A 21,819-nucleotide genomic window follows, 5' to 3' on the forward strand; every position below is an offset into this window, starting at 1 on the left:
AAAACTTTAAACCAAAAATAATATATCAACTAGACCTACTTATTAAAGAGTGAGGTACTAAATTACATATGGAAAAAAACTTTTCATAGCAAAGCACTTTGCTATGAAAGCATGAGATTAAAAAAAAAATAGAGCATAGGGAGAAATTGAACGAGAAACTGTCGACTGCGAAAAAGGCACCCCCCACAAGAATGGCTAATGGCTAGTCTCCTTCTGGTGTGCTTTTTGTATATTTTAGGGTGTTGTGGATAGTAAGGGCGTGTTGGTTTCCCTTCCCCACACCCTAGCCAACTCAAAGACTAGAGCCTTGTATTCCAGGGGAGTTGGTGCAGAAGAGTCTCGTCATGGGAGGTGGAAACCTCGAGGTGCAGGCCCAATGTGAAATGATTCTTGCAAGGATGCTCTGCCAGTGACGAAGACCTCGAAGAGGTGGTGGACTTCGTGGGCAGTGAGGAGCGAGGGGGGACAAAGCGGAAGACCAGAGTGATGAGGAGTATGGGGGTATGGCGCTGGAAGGTGAGATTGTCGTGGACCCGACATTGTTCAACCTCCCTCTTTAGACACAATTGTTGATCAACTGCAAGGAATCCAAGCCAACCTCGATATCCTTCGGGAACATAGATATGAAGACAGGAATGAGCTAGTGGCCTATATTAGTGACATACAATATAGCCAAAATGAGATCTTGGAGCAATGAGCCAATGTAGCAGAAGCCAATGTCAGAACAACAACTGTCTGAATGAGATAGAAGCAATACTGGAGCAGATAGATTTCCATGTCCATGAAGGACACAGTGCAATGGCTGCTTTGCTTGTCCAACCTTTCCATTTGCCACCTTGACATGTGATCCACTGGTTGCTTGTTGGTTTTGTATTTAGTTTGGTATGTATGGCTCTTTTGCCCTCAGGAAGTAGGATTTGAATGGAAAAATCTTTTGCACTATGATCTGGATCTCCTAACCAACAAATTCGGTCAAAGTGAGGCCGAGAGAGTTGTTGACCAATACTATGTAATCTACATCTTTCTGATAATATAATAGCAATTTTGTTGATCGACAAAAAAAATATTATAATAATAATGGGGTGGTAGGAGTGAGGGGTGATCTTATGCCCCAAAGGACAAGTGGAACTTTCTTATGCTTGGAGTTTAGGCGTAGCAACAAATAATCAAGTAGAGGCTTACGCTCTCCTACAAGATACAATTCAAGCAAGAGCACTAAAGATTCAAAAATTAATCATCATTAGGGATTCCAAAAATATTATTTCCTGCCTCCTTAAAAATTCTATCCAAGTGGAATAAATTAAAAACCTATTCTTCAAAGAATCAGAGTTTTCTTGAAACACACAATTGAATTCTCTATATTCCCTGTTTTGAGGCAAAACAATCAACAAGCAAATCTAATGGCAAATAGAGGAACCGAGAAGGAGGCCAAAACCTTGCTCATAAATGAACAAGTTGGATATTTTCAAATCCCATAATCCATTTGATGCACTATAAAAACCAATGTTGCAAAAGTTGAACTCGAGAATAAATCAACAAAGGTCTGAAAATTGAAAAAAAAATTAGAAAAAAATGGCAAAATTGTACAAAAATATGCATTTTTTTCAATTTCCAAAAACTCCTGATTTTAAGATTTAATCCCCCTCCAGACAATTTTTTCGTTTAACTCACGTAAAATCGTGATTTTATCGATTAAATCATGACTTCTTAAAATTTGAAAAAGTCTCGAAAAAATCGGCAGATAAAATTAGCAAGTTAAAAAACTGGCCATTTGCCAATCTTATCGAGATGTTATTGGGAGGTTGGCAATAGAGTTAAAAATTATTTAATGTATGGACTTCATGTGTTCTTGATTGGAATTATGGAACATGTAGGTGTACCAATGATGGCTCGTTATATACAGCGGGAGGATTATGTCCAAGCATAGGATTGGAGTAAGATGCATGCTAAGGTAAGAATGACATAGGAAAAAATTATGGTGATGCAAGACCAATCTTGGTACAAGCGAGCATCCTCTGTATCATGTGTAGATCACATTCTAATTAATGATGAGATGATATTCCCTATCCAAATGTTGTTGGATCAAGGAATCTCACATAATGATGAGATGATACTCCCTATCCAAATGTTGTTGGATCAAGGAATAATGAGTATAGCAATCTTTGGTCGTGCAATGTGCTGGCCATGGAAATCATGGGAGCAGTTGATCCAAGCAAAGAGTAGGCAACTTTAGACTGTGTCTCACATTAACTTCGTTAATTGCGACATGACGAAATCCGATGAGGCAAAGCAAGGACAATATCTCTATTTACTATGCTTTGGGGAAATAGGCAAAGACGTCGGTTGCATAATTGGAACTCTCAAATTGACTGTGTGGTGCTGCCCTTCTTCAGTGGGTCTGTTAAAGAGGGAGTCGATGTGGTCTAGTTATCTTGTGTAGAGCAGTGGGAGTCAGTCTGTTAAGGAGGGAGTCCGGTGATCGGTATTGAGACAGGGCTCTACATTAGGAAGTCTTTAGGGTTGGAAAAGAAGCAATACAAAGTCTATGAATCTCAACTCCTTATGGCACAAAAGAAGTGAGTTGGGAGTAATGAACAGAGACACTAAGAGGAGGAGCTCACATTGCTACAAACAAAAATTTTACAACTCCAAATTCGTCGTAATCAAATAATATCCAATTTAATATATGAAAAGGAGAAGATAGTGGAACATAGGTCTCAATTTTGGATTACTAATAATGAAATAGCTGGCATTCGTCGACATGGAGTATCTTCAACACGACCTGCACTGGATTCAGCAAAATTCTCCTTTTTCGAGTAACTACACCAATCACAACATTTTAGAAATTCCTGATCTAAATGTTTTTCCCCACTCAAGAAAATGAGGAACTTCTAAATGAAGACATTCTAAGTGATGGTGGAACTAAAATAAAGTAATAAACTCTGTTAATATAGGCAAGTTAGGTGTTGTAAACTTCTAGTATTCTTTTAGGATATATACCTCCTGCTATTTTTGAATACTAGTGCACTAGACTTCCTTTCTTTTCAAATTCAAGCCACAGATAAAGGTGATAGAGACAGCCTGAAACTCATCATTTTGTACTATTGTTGTATGGTTGTGACCCAAGCACAGATTTCTTAATGTCAAGTTTAAACCAAATTGGTTTACTGGACTTTGTTTGTGAGACAAGAGATTCACCTCTTTGACTGCTAAAATTTACAGAGATATACATACTTTACCCCTCTGAATTTCTCTAGATTTGAACTTGTCACTTATTAAAGGAAAATGCATGCTCTTAACCATTAAACCCACATGCTATATATATACTATTGATGTACCCTAACTTTTTTCAAAAGTGCCATACCAGTACCTGCACATGTACCCAGATACCCTAGCGACTTAGCCATGCACTCTTCAATGTCACTCCTCTAGGATTTATCTCTTCAAGGATCGATTCATCCACTGTTCTTGTGAATTGAATGGGATCCTATGCCTAAAGCAGGGCGAAAAGGAGTTTTCATCTTCTCCAACAAGGTTAGTCCAAGAAATAGGGGTTCTCATCAAAGATATAGCATACCTTATCCCAGCACATGTACGTCGTTCAGGGAATTCTGCAGCTGACCTCTTGGCAAACTGGGGTTGCGGTAATCTGAGAAAGAACCTGAACATCCACGGGAATGAGACAAACCAAGTAGAAGGTATGGATGCTCGAGGGAGATTCTAGAAGAAGACAAGGAAGGAAGTAAGGGCCCTCAATCGAGGTGCTATGGGAAAGGAGATTCCTCGGCGGATCAAAGACATGTGTGAGGGGCAAGTGGACAGGGCTGATGGGCGGCCCACCCAAGGACCCCACACGTGCGCGACAGTAAGAACCGGGAGAGAATGGCAATAGGTGTCAGTTACCTCAGGAAGGCAAATGGTAAGGCTAACTGTTAAACGAGGGAGAAAGGTGGTGAGGGACACTAGAGCATGCATGCAAGGTTTGAGGTGGAATTCGATCGCAGGAGACGAGATTGGAAGATGGGGGGAGGAACTTGCTTGCGGGAGGAAGGATTGTCGCCACCACCAGAAAGACGCCACCAACGCTTCGGAGGGAAACTGTTATGTAATTCAGACCCGCCTTAATCTTCATATGGAACCAATGCTACAAGAATGGAGGCTGATCTGGCAACAAATGGTGGTGGTTTCGCATGTTTCTGATGGAATTTGGTTTAGTTCTCTGTTGTTGATGTCTGGTATTTTAATTTCTGCATTATATGGTAACCTGTTGGGGAAAAAGGGGATACATGGAGGGTTAGGGGCGGCTCTTGGCACTTGGGTTGTGAACTTCACTCCTGTTTTCGTTAATACCAAGTGTCTGGGACCAAGAAGGGGCCGAGGCTCCCCTGAGGGCCTACGGTCGCCTAGCAATTCTCTGAGCCAGAGAGGAAAGAAAGGGGGGTCTGGGATCCAAACCACTTGCATGTCTGTCTAGTCTAGTTTGTCTAGTTCTCAGGTGATTTTCAAGCCTAGTGGGCTAGGAACGGGGTGTCGGGGTATCATAAAGTTGGAAAGCCTGACCTACCAGCTGTTGTTCGGCTTCCTGGTTAACCTTTGGAGCAGTGGGGCATTAACAAGGAATTAGGGGACTCGAACCCCAGTGCAGTTGTCAATTATACACTGGTGTGGTTAATTCCATGGAACCGGAGACATGGTAGGGTAGAGGGTAGAATGAAAGACCAAAGGGAGGGAATGTTGTTTATCTTGGGTATGTCCTTTACCAACCTCTCAGCCAATTTAGTCAAAGTTGGGTTATATGGTAGTTTCAATGTCCATAGGGGCAAGAATGACGAGCCGGAGTCTCGAAACCTCAATGGACCTATCAATTCAGTCAAAACTTGGTCAACCATTTGCATCCTTTTTCCTGTGTATTCCAAAACCTGCGAGTCCATCAAACTAGTTGTCGTAGGGCCTAAACCAAGAAGCCAACGGGCTGGTTGCACTAAGGGGAGAAATGAGAGGCAGAGATAAGAAAATAATTTAAAACTAGGCACAATAAGGACAAAGGCAAGCTGTGAAGAGGTTGGGGGGAATTCGGGTTACACCCATCAAACCTAGAATCGAGACTCTGTAATGGTGTTTCACATGGAATGGCCGGATGACAACACTAACATATGGTTTGGTTTTAATGTCTCTACTTACGCTACTCTTACAAGTCTATTTAATTTTCCTCCCCTTCTTACTCTGGTGCTCCTGCTCCAAGACAAAGAAAGAAGTCGGGAGTGGTCGTCGCTGGAAGGAACTCTAATTGAAAACAAAATGGTGAAGGTTGAAGTGGAGCCGGGAAGAAGAGGGTCGTTGTGCCTGCAAATAGACAGACAACAAAAAGAAAACGTCGACAACGTCGACCAGCAAGACCCAGCGAAAGAGGGGCAGGAAAACTAGAGAGGAAAATATATAGAACCTCATGCATGCATGCCATGGGGGAACTTCAACACAGGTTAAGGCCATAATTTCAACATGGGAGGCAGAGTTGAATGCCAAGGCAGCGGCAGAGCCGCCTCCAACGGAGGACTGGGATCCCTTGCTCATTGACTCGAGACACACCCAAGGCAGGCAAACTCTATTCATACAGATATTCCAGCTTTACTGGGTTATGAAGAACCTACTGGCAAGGACCATGACAACAAATAGGCATCTAGAGGAACCCCTGCAAACACAGCAAGAGGGGCCAAGCTTAAAGGATATTCAAAGGGAGATCCAAGCTGTACAAGTGCAGTAGTATCATCAGAATGTCCGCTTAGGCCAAATCGAAAAACAAATTCAAAGCCTCCTGCAGAATGAAATGTTTGGGTCGAGTGCTAAGGACCCAACTCCCATTGAATCATCAGATGACTAAATGAAGATAAGATAGGAAGTAATGCAATTTTGTTGTTACTACAATGATCTGGTCGGATAGCATTTACTTTGATAGTAGAATGATTAAACATATAGTAGATACAGTAGCTTATTTAGCATGGATGGATATTCTCAAACTGTTTAAATTTTGGATGGCATATGATGCTAATTGGTGGCCAACAGACCTGGTTTCCATCGGGCAAGTTGAGGCCACCAGAAATATTTTTTGTTACCTGCCCATTTATGATTAATAGAAAGAAAAAAAAGCACTGCCAAACTTACACACACAAAACTTTAAACCAAAAATAATATATCAACTAGACCTACTTATTAAAGAGTGAGGTACTAAATTACATATGGAAAAAAACTTTTCATAGCAAAGCACTTTGCTATGAAAGCATGAGATTAAAAAAAAAAAAAGCAGAGCATAGGGAGAAATTGAACGAGAAACTGTCGACTGCGAAAAAGGCACCCCTCACAAGAATGGAAAATGAGTAGCTGTGAAAGAAGGCCACAGAATCAAAGCCAAGCACGGACGCTAAAACTTTTTTCGACAATATTGCCCAGTCAGATCAAACCTCTGACTTTTACTACCCATGTTGAAAATCCAAAAACAAAGAAAAGAAATGTTAAGGTTTCTAGACCTCCCATCAAACAGCACCCACAGATTTAATCCAGAAATTCAAAATTTTGATACCCACCTGCGAATTCAGTCTTAGAAGAAAAAAGGGTTGAAAACTTACATTAACAAATGAAGGATGATAGACAACTTGGGCCTTGCAGTGAATGACATCGACGGTGGCATCCTCGATACCCTCGAGACGCTTGACGGCCTTCTCGATGGAGGCGGCGCATGCAGAGCACTGCATGCCAAGCACCTTGAAGAGGGCTTTTCGGATCTCCAGCTGCGGTGATGGATCTACAGGGGATTCGATTGGGTACCTCGGCATCGAGGGATAATGGGGAGGAGGAACGAGAACCACAAGGGATTCCTGTTCCCCTCCATTCTCCCTGTGTTTCAGCTTCCCCAGGCATGACAAAGCAAAAAACCTGCTACCCATTCTCGCTCGCTCTGCAACAAAATATTGAATTCAGGCCTTCAATTATAGGGAAACCCAAGACCGATTTTAACTGAAAGATTTTGAAAATACCATTGAGTTGGACCGCGTAAACAATTGCGCACAATGGAGGGCCTTCAAATTACCTGAATTAACACGATTTTAACGGCACGCTACTAAACAGAACGACCCAAATCTGGCGCCTTTACCTTCAAAATCTTACTGAATGCAAAATTTCAAAAGCTGTGGCTGGAATTCAAATATTTGGTGGGAGGCATCTGCTTTTTATTTAGAAGAAAGGCTCGCCTTTGGAATACGTATTTGATTTTTGTACGTTTTACTGCTGGTCTGAAAGCTGGGAACCGCAATTAATTAATTTTTAGAGCAGGTTTTAGGTGCATATAATCTTACTAAGATTAGACCGTCAGACTTATAACTTAAACCTCCACACTATAAGTATCCAAAGGCAACCATAACATCATATGCTCTCCAATTTTAGAAAGTCAACCATAACATCATATGCTCTCCCATTTTAGAAAGTCAACCATAACATCATATGCTCTCCAATTTTCCAGGAATTAAAAACATTATTGCGATTCTACGTTGGCAGCTCCACTCATGATCGATCCTACGTTGGCAGCTCCACTCATGATCGATCGCCAGATACATTGTATGAAGACACATTCCGAAAGTATGAATTGCACGATGAAGCATGGGAATTGGGGCATCAATAAATCTTATGCTATCATGTCATAAATGAACGGCGGGTGTATATGTCCACTGTTCGATTTTGCTAAGTCAACGGTGGGCATAAACACCCGCCATTCATTTATGGCCCGATAGCTTGGGAAATATGGCTCGCATGGGAATTGGGCGGAGCTAGGAAAACTTCCCACCTAAACATTTTCTAGGTGGTCGGAATTTCGGCGTAGATATTTGGATTTGATTTGATGTCTTCTCCGTAAAGAGAGGTAAGTATTTGTACTGCTTTGTTGTGTGGGGTAGTTGGAACGGTGCAATATTGTCTTCTTTATTCGCCTTCCAAACACGCACGCATTATATATTGGTTGCATTTCGCAACTATTATTAAGCATTTGCTGGGTTGTTCTCGATTAACGTTCTAATATAATTGTATTATGCTGTAATATAAAGCTTTTTCAAAGGGGATTTCCCCTCTGAATAAAAAAATAAGTATAAGAATTGTAATTTTATTTGAATTTGAAATTTTTTCCTGCGGTGAGAAGATGGTAAAACTTTTTTTTTGGTTAATTTTTGTATTTTGTAAATGGTATTTCAATGGTCGCAAGGAGTATACCAGAAGGCGGGATGCCATTTCAATGGTTGCAAGGACGTTAAAATCTTCAATGGTTGGATGGTAAAACTTTTTTGTTAATTTTGTATTTTGTAAATGACGTGGCAACCTTGACAAGTATAACTCAAAGAAACACTTCGCTTGGCCCTGATTATGATATTTTTATGTAGAGACTAGTTTAGATAAATACCAACCTAAAAAGCCAAAAAGTAGGGACTAATAAATATTTATTCTAAAAACAGGTTAGTATACTTGTCACTTTATTTATGAATTTTTAAATATATAAATATAGTTATAAATTTATTTATTAAATATTATAAAAGAGATAAATTATTAATTTATTAAAATTATGAAAAAAGAAGTTTTTTCAATTTTAGAATATATAAAATATTTATTTTTAAAAAAAATATAAAAATTTGTAAACCAAAATGAGTACTAAAATAACTTTTATTTTTTGAGTTATGACAATATCTAAATTTTATTTTAATTAATTAACAAGAGATTAAACTTAAAAATAAATGTATAAGTATATTTTAAAAAATCCATTTGCATACATAATTTTATAAAAAATTATCTAAAATTTTCCCTTTATTATGATTTAAAAGATAATGAAAATAAATTATGATTTAAAAGATAATGAAAATAAAAAATATTTAATTATTTGAAGATTTTAAAATTATAATAAAAATAATTTTGTGAAAAAAATATAAGTTTATGAGAGATTTTTTATCACATGATATTTGTTGAGGCGTTTCGAACCAACCAGTGTGATTCATCGTCAGGACAAGTTGAATGAACAGATCATGCTTTGCATGTTAAATAGATAGAGCAGAACCTCCAACGGCTAGGTAACGGCTAGTTATCACTAGTTAATTAGGACAGGATTAGGGTATAACCACTATTTAATTAAATAAGTTACTTTGGTTAGTTATATTCTTATTAAAATAAAAGTAAATGGACCCTTTTTATACACTTACAATTATAAATATATATTAAAAAATAAATTATAACTTAAATTAATTTAAATTAATAGTTAGTTATCAAAGTTATTATATCTAAATATTAGAGTAATTAATAATTAGTTATAAAAATTATTAAATATATAAATATTAGAGTAATGTATAAATAGCTAGTTATATTTTTATTAAAATATAAGTCAAAGGGACTATTTCATACACTTATTTATAAATAAATATTAAAATAAATTAATTATAAACTAAATTAATTTTAAATTAATAGTTATTTATAAAAGTTAACTAAATATATAAATATTAGAGTAATTTAAGGGAATGATAATAGAGTAATTTAAATTATAATTATGATATTATAAATACATATTAAAATAAATTAATTTAAATTAATAGTAAGTTATTCAAGTTATTATATCTAAATATTAGAGTAGTTAGTTATAAAAGTTATAAATATTAGAGTAATATATAAATAGTTAGTTATAATGTTATTAAAATGTAAGTTAAAGGCACTGTTTCATACACTTATAATTATAAATATATATAAAAATAAATTAATTTTAATTTAATAGTTATTTATAAAAGTTAATTAAGTGTATAAATATTAGAGTAATTTAAGGGTTAGAAAGAATATTTTATATTTAAAATTAATGGTTTATTTAAGGGTTAAAATTATCATAGATTATTTTCAAGATTATTTTCTTTATGTTATTAACATAAATAAGTGCTATTACAATACCTCCAACTATATAATTGTATCATGTTGTAATATAAAGCTTCTTCAAAGGGGATTTCCCCTCTGAAAAGAAAAAAAAAGAGAGGTAAGTATAGGAATGGTTTATTTAAGGGTTAAAATTATCATAGATTATTTTCAAGATTATTTTCTCTATGTTATTAGCATAAATAACATAAAGAAAATAATCTTGAAATTAATCTATGATAATATTAACCCTTAAATAAACCATTAATTTTAAGTATAAAATATTCTTTTTAACCCTTAAATTACTCTAATATTTATATATTTAATTAACTTTTATAAATAACTATTAAATTAAAATTAATTTATTTATTTTTATGATGATGATGATGGTGGTGGTGGTGGTGGTTAACGTCCCCTGAGACCAAACAATGGTCTATCGGACCTAAATAAACAAATTATTTATTTTGATTTAAGATTGTATTCCTATGCTCAAAAAGCTTGGAGAGAAGCCTCCCGGGCTCACTATAATTTTGACATTGTAAAAGGCTAGGAAGGTCAGTATTGTAACAAAGATTGTGAAATTGAGATCTAATGTGGTTGTACGCAGGGCACCCTAATGGCAGATCCTTTCCATCCATGGAGTTTTAGGAACTGCCCAACGACCTGTTTCACTATAGAGCTCATGAGAATTCTCTAATCTTTGTTATATTAATTTTCTTCTTTGAGCTAGTTAAAATAGAGAGATACTTATATTTATAATTATAAGTATCTGAAACAATCCCTTTAACTTACATTTTAATAAAATTATAACTAACTATTTATATATTACTCTAATATTTATAACTTTTATAACTAACTACTCTAATATTTAGATATAATAATTTGGATAACTTACTATTAATTTAAATTGATTTATTTTATAATTAATTTATTTTAATATATATTTATAATATCATAATTATAATTTAAATTACTCTATTATCATGCCCTTAAATTACTCTAATATTTATATATTTATTTAACTTGTATAAATAACTATTAATTTAAAATTAATTTAGTTTATAATTAATTTATTTTAATATTTATTTATAAATAAGTGTATGAAGTAGTCCCTTTGACTTATATTTTAATAAAAATATAACTAGCTATTTATATATTACTCTAATATTTATATATTTAATAATTTTTATAACTAATTATTAATTACTCTAATATTTAGATATAATAACTTTGATAACTAACTATTAATTTAAATTAATTTAAGTTATAATTTATTTTTTAATATATATTTATAATTGTAAGTGTATAATAAAACAAATAATAAAACCTTAAAACAAATACATTATTAAAAGAAAACTTAAAAATTATATTGAAATTAAAATTAAAAAGTTTTAAATTATAATTTAAATTTCCTCTCCTTGATGATGATGATGATGATGATGATGATGATGATGATGATGATGATGATGATGATGATGATGATGATGATGATGATGATGATGATGATGATGATGATGATGATGATGATGATGATGATGATGATGATGATGATGATGATGATGATGATGATGATGATGATGATGATGATGATGATGATGGCACAATCTTAGCTAGGATAGTCATTATCCTTCTTCTCTATGCTGACGATATTGTTCTTCTGGCAAGGTGCCCTTCTGATCTTGATAAGCAACTCAAGCTTCTTAAGGATTTCTGCTCTATCATGGGTATGACTGTTAACACAGACAAAACAAAAGTTATGATTATCAAATCTAAGAAGGACACTTGCGCTAATTTTACGTATGACAATAATAAATTGGAGGAAGTGTATTCTTACAAGTACCTAGGAATTGATATCCATCACAAGCTCAACTGGAACCATAGCATTGAGAAAAGGATCAATGGGGGATGGAAAGCTTATTTTAGTCTTGAAAATAATTGTAAAACGACAAACCTCGTAATGTGGGATAAAAAGAAGTTCCTCTTTCAAACTTTAGTCACTCCTGTTATCTTATATGGCTGTGAAGTTTGGGGCTGCAACATCTCCAGAGAATCATGGAGGAAGATTGAGCAAATCCAGAAGCGTTTTATAACTTATAACCTGGAAATTAAAAGTAATACATCCTATCCTATTCTCCTTATAGAAGCAGGTCTTTCTTCTATTGAGAGCCTAGCTATGCTCAGGTTTCTGATGTACAAGCACAAGCTCAATAACATAGACAATCATAGACTTCCTAAGCTAGCTTTAAATTCCAGCCAAAATCACCTAAGGCTTAACTGAGGATGACATAAGGACACAAGGGCCTGGTTAAACTATTGGGAGATCAATGAGAATGATGCTTTGCAAAACATAAATAACATTAAAGATATTGTTACTTCTAAGTTCAAAGAAAAATTGTGGTGTGAGAAAGATTTAGCGTCTAAAAGAAAATTAAGTTATATAAGAAGGTCATCAACCCCACCCTTGAAGATCAAAAGTACCTCTCTATTCTAACTAGCTCAAAAAAGAAAATTAATATAGCAAAGATTAGAACGAATTCTCATGAGCTCCATAGTGAAACTGGCCGCTGGGTAGTTCCTAAAACGCCATGGATGGAAAGGATCTGCCATATTTGTGAGAATAGGAGCATCGAGGATGAAAACCACTTCCTCTTAGAGTGCCCTGCATACAACCACATTATATCTCAATTTCACAACCTTTGTTACAATACTGACCTTCCTAGCCTTTTACAATGCCAAAATTATAGTGAGCTCGTGAGGCTTCTCTCCAAACTTTTTGAGCATAGGAATAAAATCTTAAATCAAAATAAATAATTTGTCTTTTTAGGTCCGATAGATCATTATTTGGTCACGTTAACGATCATCATCATCATCATCATCATAAAAAGGGTCCATTTACTTTTATTTTAATAAGAATATAACTAACCGAAGTAACTTATTTAATTAAATAGTGGTTATACCCCTAATCATGTCCTAACTAACTAGTCAAATCTAGCCGTTACCTAGCCGTTGGAGATTCTGCTCTATCTATTTAACATGCAAAGCATGATCTGTTCATTCAACTTGTCCTGACGATGAACCACACTGGTTGGTTCAAAACAGAACAAATGAAATATCATGTGATTTATGCCGAAAAAAATCTCTCATAAACTTAATATGGATCACAGAAACCTCAATTCAAAATAAATATATCTTTATTATTATAGTTTAAAATATAATTAAATTAAAGAACATATACAACAGAAGACTTTAAAATTATAATGAAATTACTTTTAAAAAAAATGTGTAATCTTTCACTTTATTATAATTTAAAGAATAATAAAATCATCTTATTATAATTTAAAAGATAGTAAATCTTAAAAGATAATAAAATTTTAAAACAAATAATAAAACCTTAAAACAAATACATTATTAAAGAAAACTTAAAAATTATATTGAAATTAAAATTAAAAAGTTTTAAATTATAATTTAAATTTCCTCTCCTTTATTATAATTATAAGATTATGTACAGTTTTTAATATAATAATTTCATTTCAAAATTATTATTTTTATTATTTTAATATAAATTTATTTTTTATTATTTTAATATAATTTTATGAACCTACATTTATATAGTTTTGTAATTATAAATAATTTTATTTTAAAGATCTTATTTTTATTATTTAAATAAAAAAAATGTTAATTTAGAACTTAAAATTATTTAAAATATGGATTTATTAAAATGTATTATTAATTTTTTCCACTTGAAATGTGTAAAAGCTATTTTTCATCCTTCTTTCATATATTTTTATATTATTTTTGTTTATAGTACATTTCTCATTTCAATTTTCATATATATATGCTTTTTTTTTCCAAGCCATATTAATTAAATTTAATTATATATAAGTATTATTATTAAATTAGAATATATATATATATATATATAATTTATTAAAAAAAAATGAAAGTCCTGAGAAAGTGTTGCATGTCTGTGTTATGTATACATTTTGACTTGGTCAAATTACACGAAAATAAATAAATAAAATAAAATATTTATTTGATCTCTTTTAGGAAGGAGTTAAGATAAATATAAACTAGTACAATATTGTTTTGTGTAGTAATTCTTATATCTTTATTCCTATAATTTGTACAATGTTGTATTTTGATTTTGGTAAACATATTTTTAAAATTTTTTTTCTAAATTAAATATTATATCAAGTGTTTTTTTTAATGAATAATGTTGTATTTTGATTTTGGTATCAGATATTTTTTTATTTTTATTATTAAATTGAATATTGCATTAAGTGTTTTTTTTGTTTTTTTAATGAAAAATTTAACATATTTTTTTAAATGTAGTCATTCTTGCATAATAAACAAAAGACACATGATGACAATGTGCAAAAATGGAAAAGCATTGACATTATCACCAAGTGGCTCTTGTTATTAAAAAAAAAACGATGTCATCTAAAATTATTTATTCTTATTTGTACTTTGTAAATAGTTGACTTACCATTGTTATTTAAAAAAAATTGGAAAAAACTAATTCTTAATTAATGAATAGTACTAAAAAAAGAGCATATGTCCTTTGTCGTTATCTTTTGATGCTACCTTCACTAAAATCATCTACTTTTTAATAATATTTAATTTTTATTTATATATCAGATATTATCCTCAATAATAATTGAACTTATTAATTTATACATAAAATTAAATATTTTTTTAAAAACAATTTTGTTTTATTAAAAAAAATATTTAAAATTATTATTTAATAAACAAGTGTTGCATGTTAACTTAGTCATTGTAAAAAAAGTTAAAAGTATTATAATTGCATTTTAGAGATACTGTACTACCCAATATGGGGAGATGATGTAGTGTCCACCAATGATTGTAAATATTTACATGTTAATTCAATGTGGGAGAAATGTTGTAGTGGTTGGAAATGAGTGTAAACATTTAAATATACATTCATTATGGGAAAAATATTGTAATGCTCTTAAATAAAACATTATATCAAAAAATAATAATAATAAAACATAATATTGAGTGAACAAAAAAAAGTAATATAAATAATAAATCAATTCAATTCAATTTTTCATATTATAATTTTATTTTATTTTATAAAATTACAAACAATTTTTACCAAAAAAATCATAATATACATATTATATATCACATTTTTTACCCCAAGAAAAATCATAATTTTATGAACTTGAAAAACAATGAACAAAATTACATTATGCAAATGCTCCAAAGCATTTAATCATATCAGCCCTTAGGCTTGTGAACAAAAAGAAGAAGAAACTATATAAACAAAATACATAAATTTGTCGAGGCTAAGTGTGATAAAAGTCATTTAGCTTCCCCATTTTTCCTTTCTTTTTCTCCACCTTTTGCCATACTCATTGACTGGGAGTGGCTATTATTATTACCAGTTGATTGTCATCTGCCTGCAGGGGGAATTCTTTCTCTAAGTTTGAGCTATCAGATATATGGGTTCTCTTTATGCCCCTCTCTTACTTTTAAGTGGGTGTTTCTGCCTTTTGTTGCTCTAATACTATGATCTTTGTTGATTTTGTACCATTTTGGCTAAGGGTCATTGTTCCTTACTGATCCTCCACTCTGCCATTTGATTGCTTGTCAGGTTGTGTCTATGCTTCTGTATTTGAAAAAAAAAATCGGGCTCTTCTTTTTCATCTTTTGAAGTGTCAGGAAATTACCAATCCTTTGGCTTAGGGGGCTGCCTCTTTTTCATTTTTGGGGCTTTTTTGCTTGTGGGTAGGTATTTTGCAAGTGACCTATCTGAAAACAAGATCAACATCTGGATGTCGTGTTCTCATAATCTAACACTTGTGTCCATTGAAAGTTTTCATGTTTTAAAAGAAGACGATCAGGAAGACCTTTGTTAAGGTCAATCTCTACACATATCCTGGCAAATGTAAAGATTCATTTTGTTGTTATGTCCAGATCCATTTTTTTTAATTTTCCCAAAGTATTTCTGATATCCTCCAAGACTTTATGGTGCCAGAAAGGAAGAGGGAGATTTGGCAACCTCACCTAAAACGGCATCGTTGTTACCACCATGCTTGTTAAAAATCTCAGCTCTACCCCAAAAACATGGCACTTCGTTTGGTACCTTTTCCATATCTTGTTGTGTATTAAATTTTGCTATGAAGAATCCTTTAGAGCACAAGTAGATATCACAATTCATTGTCCAAGAAGAGTACACCCACTGATATAAGTCTTCAAGTATCTGCCAACATCAATTAAACCAACATATTAAGGCCTTAGATTGTAGATCAGTAAAGTATAATTTCACCTTTGGGGTTTTTACTTCCATAGTTGGTGCCTTTTCCATTTGCTCGACAATGTAAGGTCCTGGCAGATTTTGGATTTAACCAGCTAGAGAAACGATCTTCCCTTTCAATGCATCCTTGAATGAGATAGATCCATTAGGATTTATATGATTTGTATTAGGGTTTCTGAATGTTGTAGAACCCTCCTGCATTCTCAGATTTAAAATTATGGTAGAATCCTTTGCCATGCCATAATATTTCAGCTGGAGAGAGTCTCGGGGCACTTTTCCTTCATATATCAAAATTTGATGTGTTACTAGTAATGCCCAATCATTTTTTATGCTTTGTTTCAGTTGTTTCACTAGATATGTGCCCTAGATCCAACAAATTGTGGCCTTCCCATCTAAATTCTTAACAAAGACATGATATTTTTCTCTTTCTTTCTAGCTTTTGTCCAGTTATGGACCTAAACACCAAATAGGATATTCATATATGGGTTGATCTGGAGGTAAGATATCTTCACTCAGATCTAATCGGATATGGGGTTTAAGGAACGAAACCCCCATATCAAGCAAAATAAATGACCGTCTTTCTTTCGATAATTTCAAATCTAGAAGGGAGAGTCAATTCTTCATGCGTGATTGAGTCTTTCTCGTTTGAAGTTCATGGCTTCTCCTCGATTCAGGGTCCCATCATACCAAAGCTTGCATTCCCTTTTAGATCTTGTGACAAAAAACGTTTGGTCGGCTGTCCAGTAATATAGTCTCGCTGCAACCACTCTTCAATCAAGCAAAAGTGTTGTTGGTCCACAAGGGCCCAAAGAATAGAGCCTTAGGGAGAGTAATTTGTGAACTGCAAATATACATCAAAATGATTCTTTCCTCCTGGATGGATAAAACCAATATCCCCGCTCTTGAACCCTCTAATGATACCTGCAACCTCCTAGAGTTCGGTTGTGACATCGTGTGAGGATGCACACAAATAAACCCTAACTCTCTCCGAGATCGTCACCCTTTGAATTCTCTTATGTGTGAGAGATAATATACATATCACATTAAAATAAATTTAAATAATACTAATTCATATTTCTGAACATATAATTAATAACAAAAATTGTAAATATCGAAATTTGATATATGTGTTTTAGTTATATAAATTAAGATTTATTTGATCATATAAATTAAAAAATAGTGATTTATATTCATAATTATTATATTTAAAGTTAATTAATAAGCATATAAAAATCAATATTTACAATAATTTATTTTTCTAAATTATATATCTATCTATATCATCAATGTCATGTATATTAAAAAATTAATTACAAAATTTATAAACTATGTAACAATATGTATTATAGGGTTCTAATAAAAGAAGAATGAGAATATTTTTATATATGGAAAAGTGAAATTTATATAAACATAATTTATATTATTAAGAATCGACATAGATTCATCTTAACTACAAATATACCAAGCTTCTATAAGAATCAAATTTCTCGAGGTGCAAATCTTTCCTTAAGTTTTGCACTAAAAAAAATTGTATGTTAAGAGATTTGATCCCTATCCTCGCTTGGTAGATGCATAGTTAAGATGGGTCTATATTGGTAAATAGTTAAACTTAATGTGACTAAGTACACACGTAAAGAGTGTTCTTTGTAATGAGATAACTAAAATAAGGAAAATTTATTTATTCATAAAATCTAATCAACTAAATTCAAATCACAAAAGCCTCAATTCCCAAAAACAAATGCATATGAGTAGTTATCAATTGTAAATTAAGTATTAATATTGTTATAACATAATATATTTATACCATTAACTATTAATATTGTGCAACCGGTAAAAGATCAAATATATATCAAGTGTATATAATATTATTATATTTATATTATATGCATTAACTAATTGATATTGTTAAAAAAAATTACAAATAAAATTTTCAATTGAAACAAACTTTATCTTTTTCTATTAGTCATAAGTTTTTGCTATTTAGATTTATTGCATTTTAATTTTGATTTTTCTATTTTTTAGTTTTTTGCTTTATTTTTCTTAATTTAATTTTATAATAAAATAACAATTATCTTCCATTAACTTTATATATATAGATATATAATCTTCACTTAACTTTTTATATATATATAATCCTCACTTAACTTTTATATATATATAAAATTAATGATGTAAAAGATTTTAGTCTTTACCTCAAGTGGAAACTAATAATACTTTAAATATGAAATTGTGAAATTAAATAATATATTTTATATTTAAAAAATATAAAATTTATGTTTAAATAATTTAGAAGGATTAAAATCATAATCTTATTTTTTAATTAGTTTTTGGATAATAACGTGAAATGTTTTTAAAATTGAAAATTCAAACAATTGAAATAAATATTTATACTCTCCATATTATATTACGTTTTTATATAATGTTTTTAATAAAAATATATAAATTTAAAGAAATAATCCTATTTATAAATTTGAAGAAATAATAATATTTATTTTTATTTATAAATTTTAATAAAAAAATATTAACAAAAATATTTTTAATAAAACTATATAAATTTAAAATAATAATAATAATTTTAATTTTTAATTTTCAAAATAAATTTAATATAATTATTTATATAATAATAATTTTAATTTTTAATTTTCAAAATAAATTTAATATAATTATTTATAAATTTTATATAAAATAAGCCTTTTATATTTTTATAGTTTTATATAAAATAAGCCTTTTATATTTTTATAATTTTATATAAAATAAGCCTTTTATATTTTTATTGTCATATCATGTGACGTTTTTAAAAAATACCGTAAATTTTCAAAAATTGACATTGTCTTTATCTACAAATCTTAGAATAAAATTGGCATCTTTATTATTTAATATAATTATTTATAATTTTTATATAAATTAAGCATTTTATATTTTAATTATCATATTATGGTTTTTAAAAAATTATTTAAATTTTCAAAAAATTGGTCATGTTTTTATCTACAAAATTTAAAATAAAATTGGCATCTTTTTCATATCTGATTTTTAGAAAATCATTTGAACTCATTTTATATACTCCTGCAACTACATTAAAAATATTAATGTAATTTCTGTTTTCAGCGTATGTGATCCATAATGAATTAAACAAAGTCTTTCTGTAGAAATCACATGAGAGATTTTTTTGGCTAACACATTTCGAACCAACAAGTGTGGTTCATCATCAGGGCCAGATGAAGAGGTAGACCATGGCAAAGGTTTACATAGAAAGCAATGTAGAGACATAATATATTAATATATTAATATTATAATTTAAACATTATTGTTCAAATATAGTCGTTACTTGAAATTATGTCTCCACGTTGCTCTCTATTTAAACCTTTGCCATGGTCTACCTCTTCATCTGGTCCTAATGATAAACCACACTTGTTCGCATCAGCCAAAAAATTCTCTCACGTGATTTCTACCCAAAGACTTTGTTTAATAAATATTAATATAGTTAATATAACCAAAGATTTCATAAATATAATCAAAAAATCTATTGCAATAAGAAGAATGTTGTAGTAATGCACACATTTACCCAATTAAACATGTATAAAAAGGCTATGGATCAACTTTAGGTAAAAAAAAAGAATTACACATCTTATTGTAAAATTGACCATTTTGCTAAATAAAATTTGTTTATATATAAATTAATGTTATGAATAATAATGAAGAACTTATCATGGAGGAACTTATAAGAATTGGAACTGATTAAAATTTGTTTATATATAAATTGATGTTATGAATAATAATGAAGAACTTATCATGGAGGAACTTATTTGAATTGGAATAATAATTTCAAATCCCTAAGAAATAGGTGGATGGGAAGCCACATATAATTTTTTAAATTTATTAAAAGTAACGAACCATTTTACTAAATAAAATTTGCTTATAAATAAAAAAATATTATAAATAATAATAATTTGGCAACTAAATTATTAGCTATATCAACCAGTAATAATTATTCTCACTAATAATTTGACTACTCATAAAAAAATCACTTTTCTATAAATATATATATATAAATTTATACCTAAAAAATAATTTCATTATACAAAATTTACGATAAAATACCATCGTACAAAATTTACGATAAAATAACATCTTACACGAGATGATTTTCAAAATGATCATTATGAAACTCCGCTATACTTGAAAAGTGACTTTTTTTTCAAAAGGTGGAAAGCAAAAAATTATAAAACGCTATACTTTTTATGAGTGGGTGGAATTTGATATATCATGATGTGTTATTCAACTAGTGTATATCTATTTCAGCATCGGATCTATTAATCATCATAGCGTTTATAATTATTGATATAAATTTACGAAGACTAATTATAAATGTGTTTGCAATTAAATGATAATAGAAATATTGTTAAACGAAAGTTTATTATAGAAGTTAACTTTAACATTTATACTTGTAATCATTTTAATTTATTCTGAAGTTGATTTGTCAAATTTGCAATTTCTAGTAAGATGTTTGACAATTTTTTATTTATTCCCCGTGCCATGTTTGTGGCTAAGGGATACTTAAGTATTTAAATCATTTTTGGGAGACAACTTGTTTAAAATTAGAGATTAGATGAAGAAGGCTTTATTGCGCTCCAAAAATGGTTTTCATATGAAGTATGTACAACTAGGTCCTTTTTCATATTTAAACTTCTAAATTTTATGAGGTGTGCATCTAAGACAAAGTTTGTACTTAGCCATTTGTAATTATCAATTTTACATAATCGCTGGAAGTTCTTGTGCCAATTTAAGTGTGGTCTCTTCCCTAAGCTGTTAGGGTTAGAAATACCAACATCACAAAGAGATTATCCAGTATAATGCATTTAACATATTCTAAAATCATCTTGTTAAGATTTTGAAGGGAGAATCAACCTTTAACTCAATCCAAGAGATTTTGAAGAGAACTAAATAGTTTATTTCATGAGATTCCCTTCATATAACATCATTGAAACCCACCAAAGGAAATCTCCATTAATTGACAAAATACGCTTAAAGATGTCTCTTTTCTAAACCAATCTACGTTTTATGGCTTCCAAACCCTTACAAATTCTTTTCCTTAAGCACGACCTCTAAATCTGAAGCTAAAAAGAAATGAAGACTCAAAATGGTTCAACGAATAGGGTATACCAACATTGGTTGAACACAATAAGGCAGCTACTTACACCAATAGATCAAAGATCAATGCATCAATGTATTAGGCAGTTAAACCCTTCAAAGAGGTAAATAATACATGGCCTCAACCAAGGCAACCACTTAAGGCAATATATTAATGCAAAAGGAAAATATTTCATATATGAGTTTCTCACACTCAATCATAATCAAATGACCCTCCATGCTCTTTAAAGAGAGATCATGCATCAATTAAGTGTTAAGTCGTGGATCAATATAATGCTATTGTTGAGGAGAAAATAAATTGTAACAAACGTTTTTGTTACCCTTCCTGTAAACATTATTATATGAATAGATCATGTAAATTGATGTAAAATTTAAATGATGACTGGACTAAGAGAGAGGACACGATTTTAGAGCTTAGGAGGAGAAGTTGCTTGGGAATGGCTTGGGGAAATAATCAAACTTTGAATGTTGCAATT

The 21,819-nt window shown here is 31.2% G+C and overlaps 1 protein-coding gene across 2 annotated transcripts in view; it reads right to left on the bottom strand.

Annotated features, from left to right (window-relative positions):
• LOC149186379 (putative copper-transporting ATPase HMA5) overlaps window positions 1-7,336 on the bottom strand; it is a 34,947-nt gene extending 27,611 nt beyond the window's left edge. Inside the window, exons 1-2 of one of the 2 annotated variants that reach the window (XM_089410988.1) lie at window positions 7,029-7,336; window positions 6,621-6,949 (exon numbers count right to left, since the gene is read on the bottom strand). In XM_089410988.1, coding sequence (XP_089267114.1) covers window positions 6,621-6,938 — 318 coding nt within the window. In that variant the 5' untranslated portion in view covers window positions 6,939-6,949; window positions 7,029-7,336. The remainder of the gene's footprint in view (window positions 1-6,620; window positions 6,950-7,028) is intronic. The other variant, XM_089410987.1, reaches the window with a different exon arrangement.
• Window positions 7,337-21,819: the final 14,483 nt, after the last annotated feature.

Source organism: Pinus tabuliformis, chromosome 3_1, assembly GCF_031772625.1.
Source record: "Pinus tabuliformis cultivar Carrire ecotype Pingquan chromosome 3_1, CPIR1, whole genome shotgun sequence".
In the NCBI taxonomy this organism is placed as follows: Eukaryota; Viridiplantae; Streptophyta; class Pinopsida; order Pinales; family Pinaceae; genus Pinus; species Pinus tabuliformis.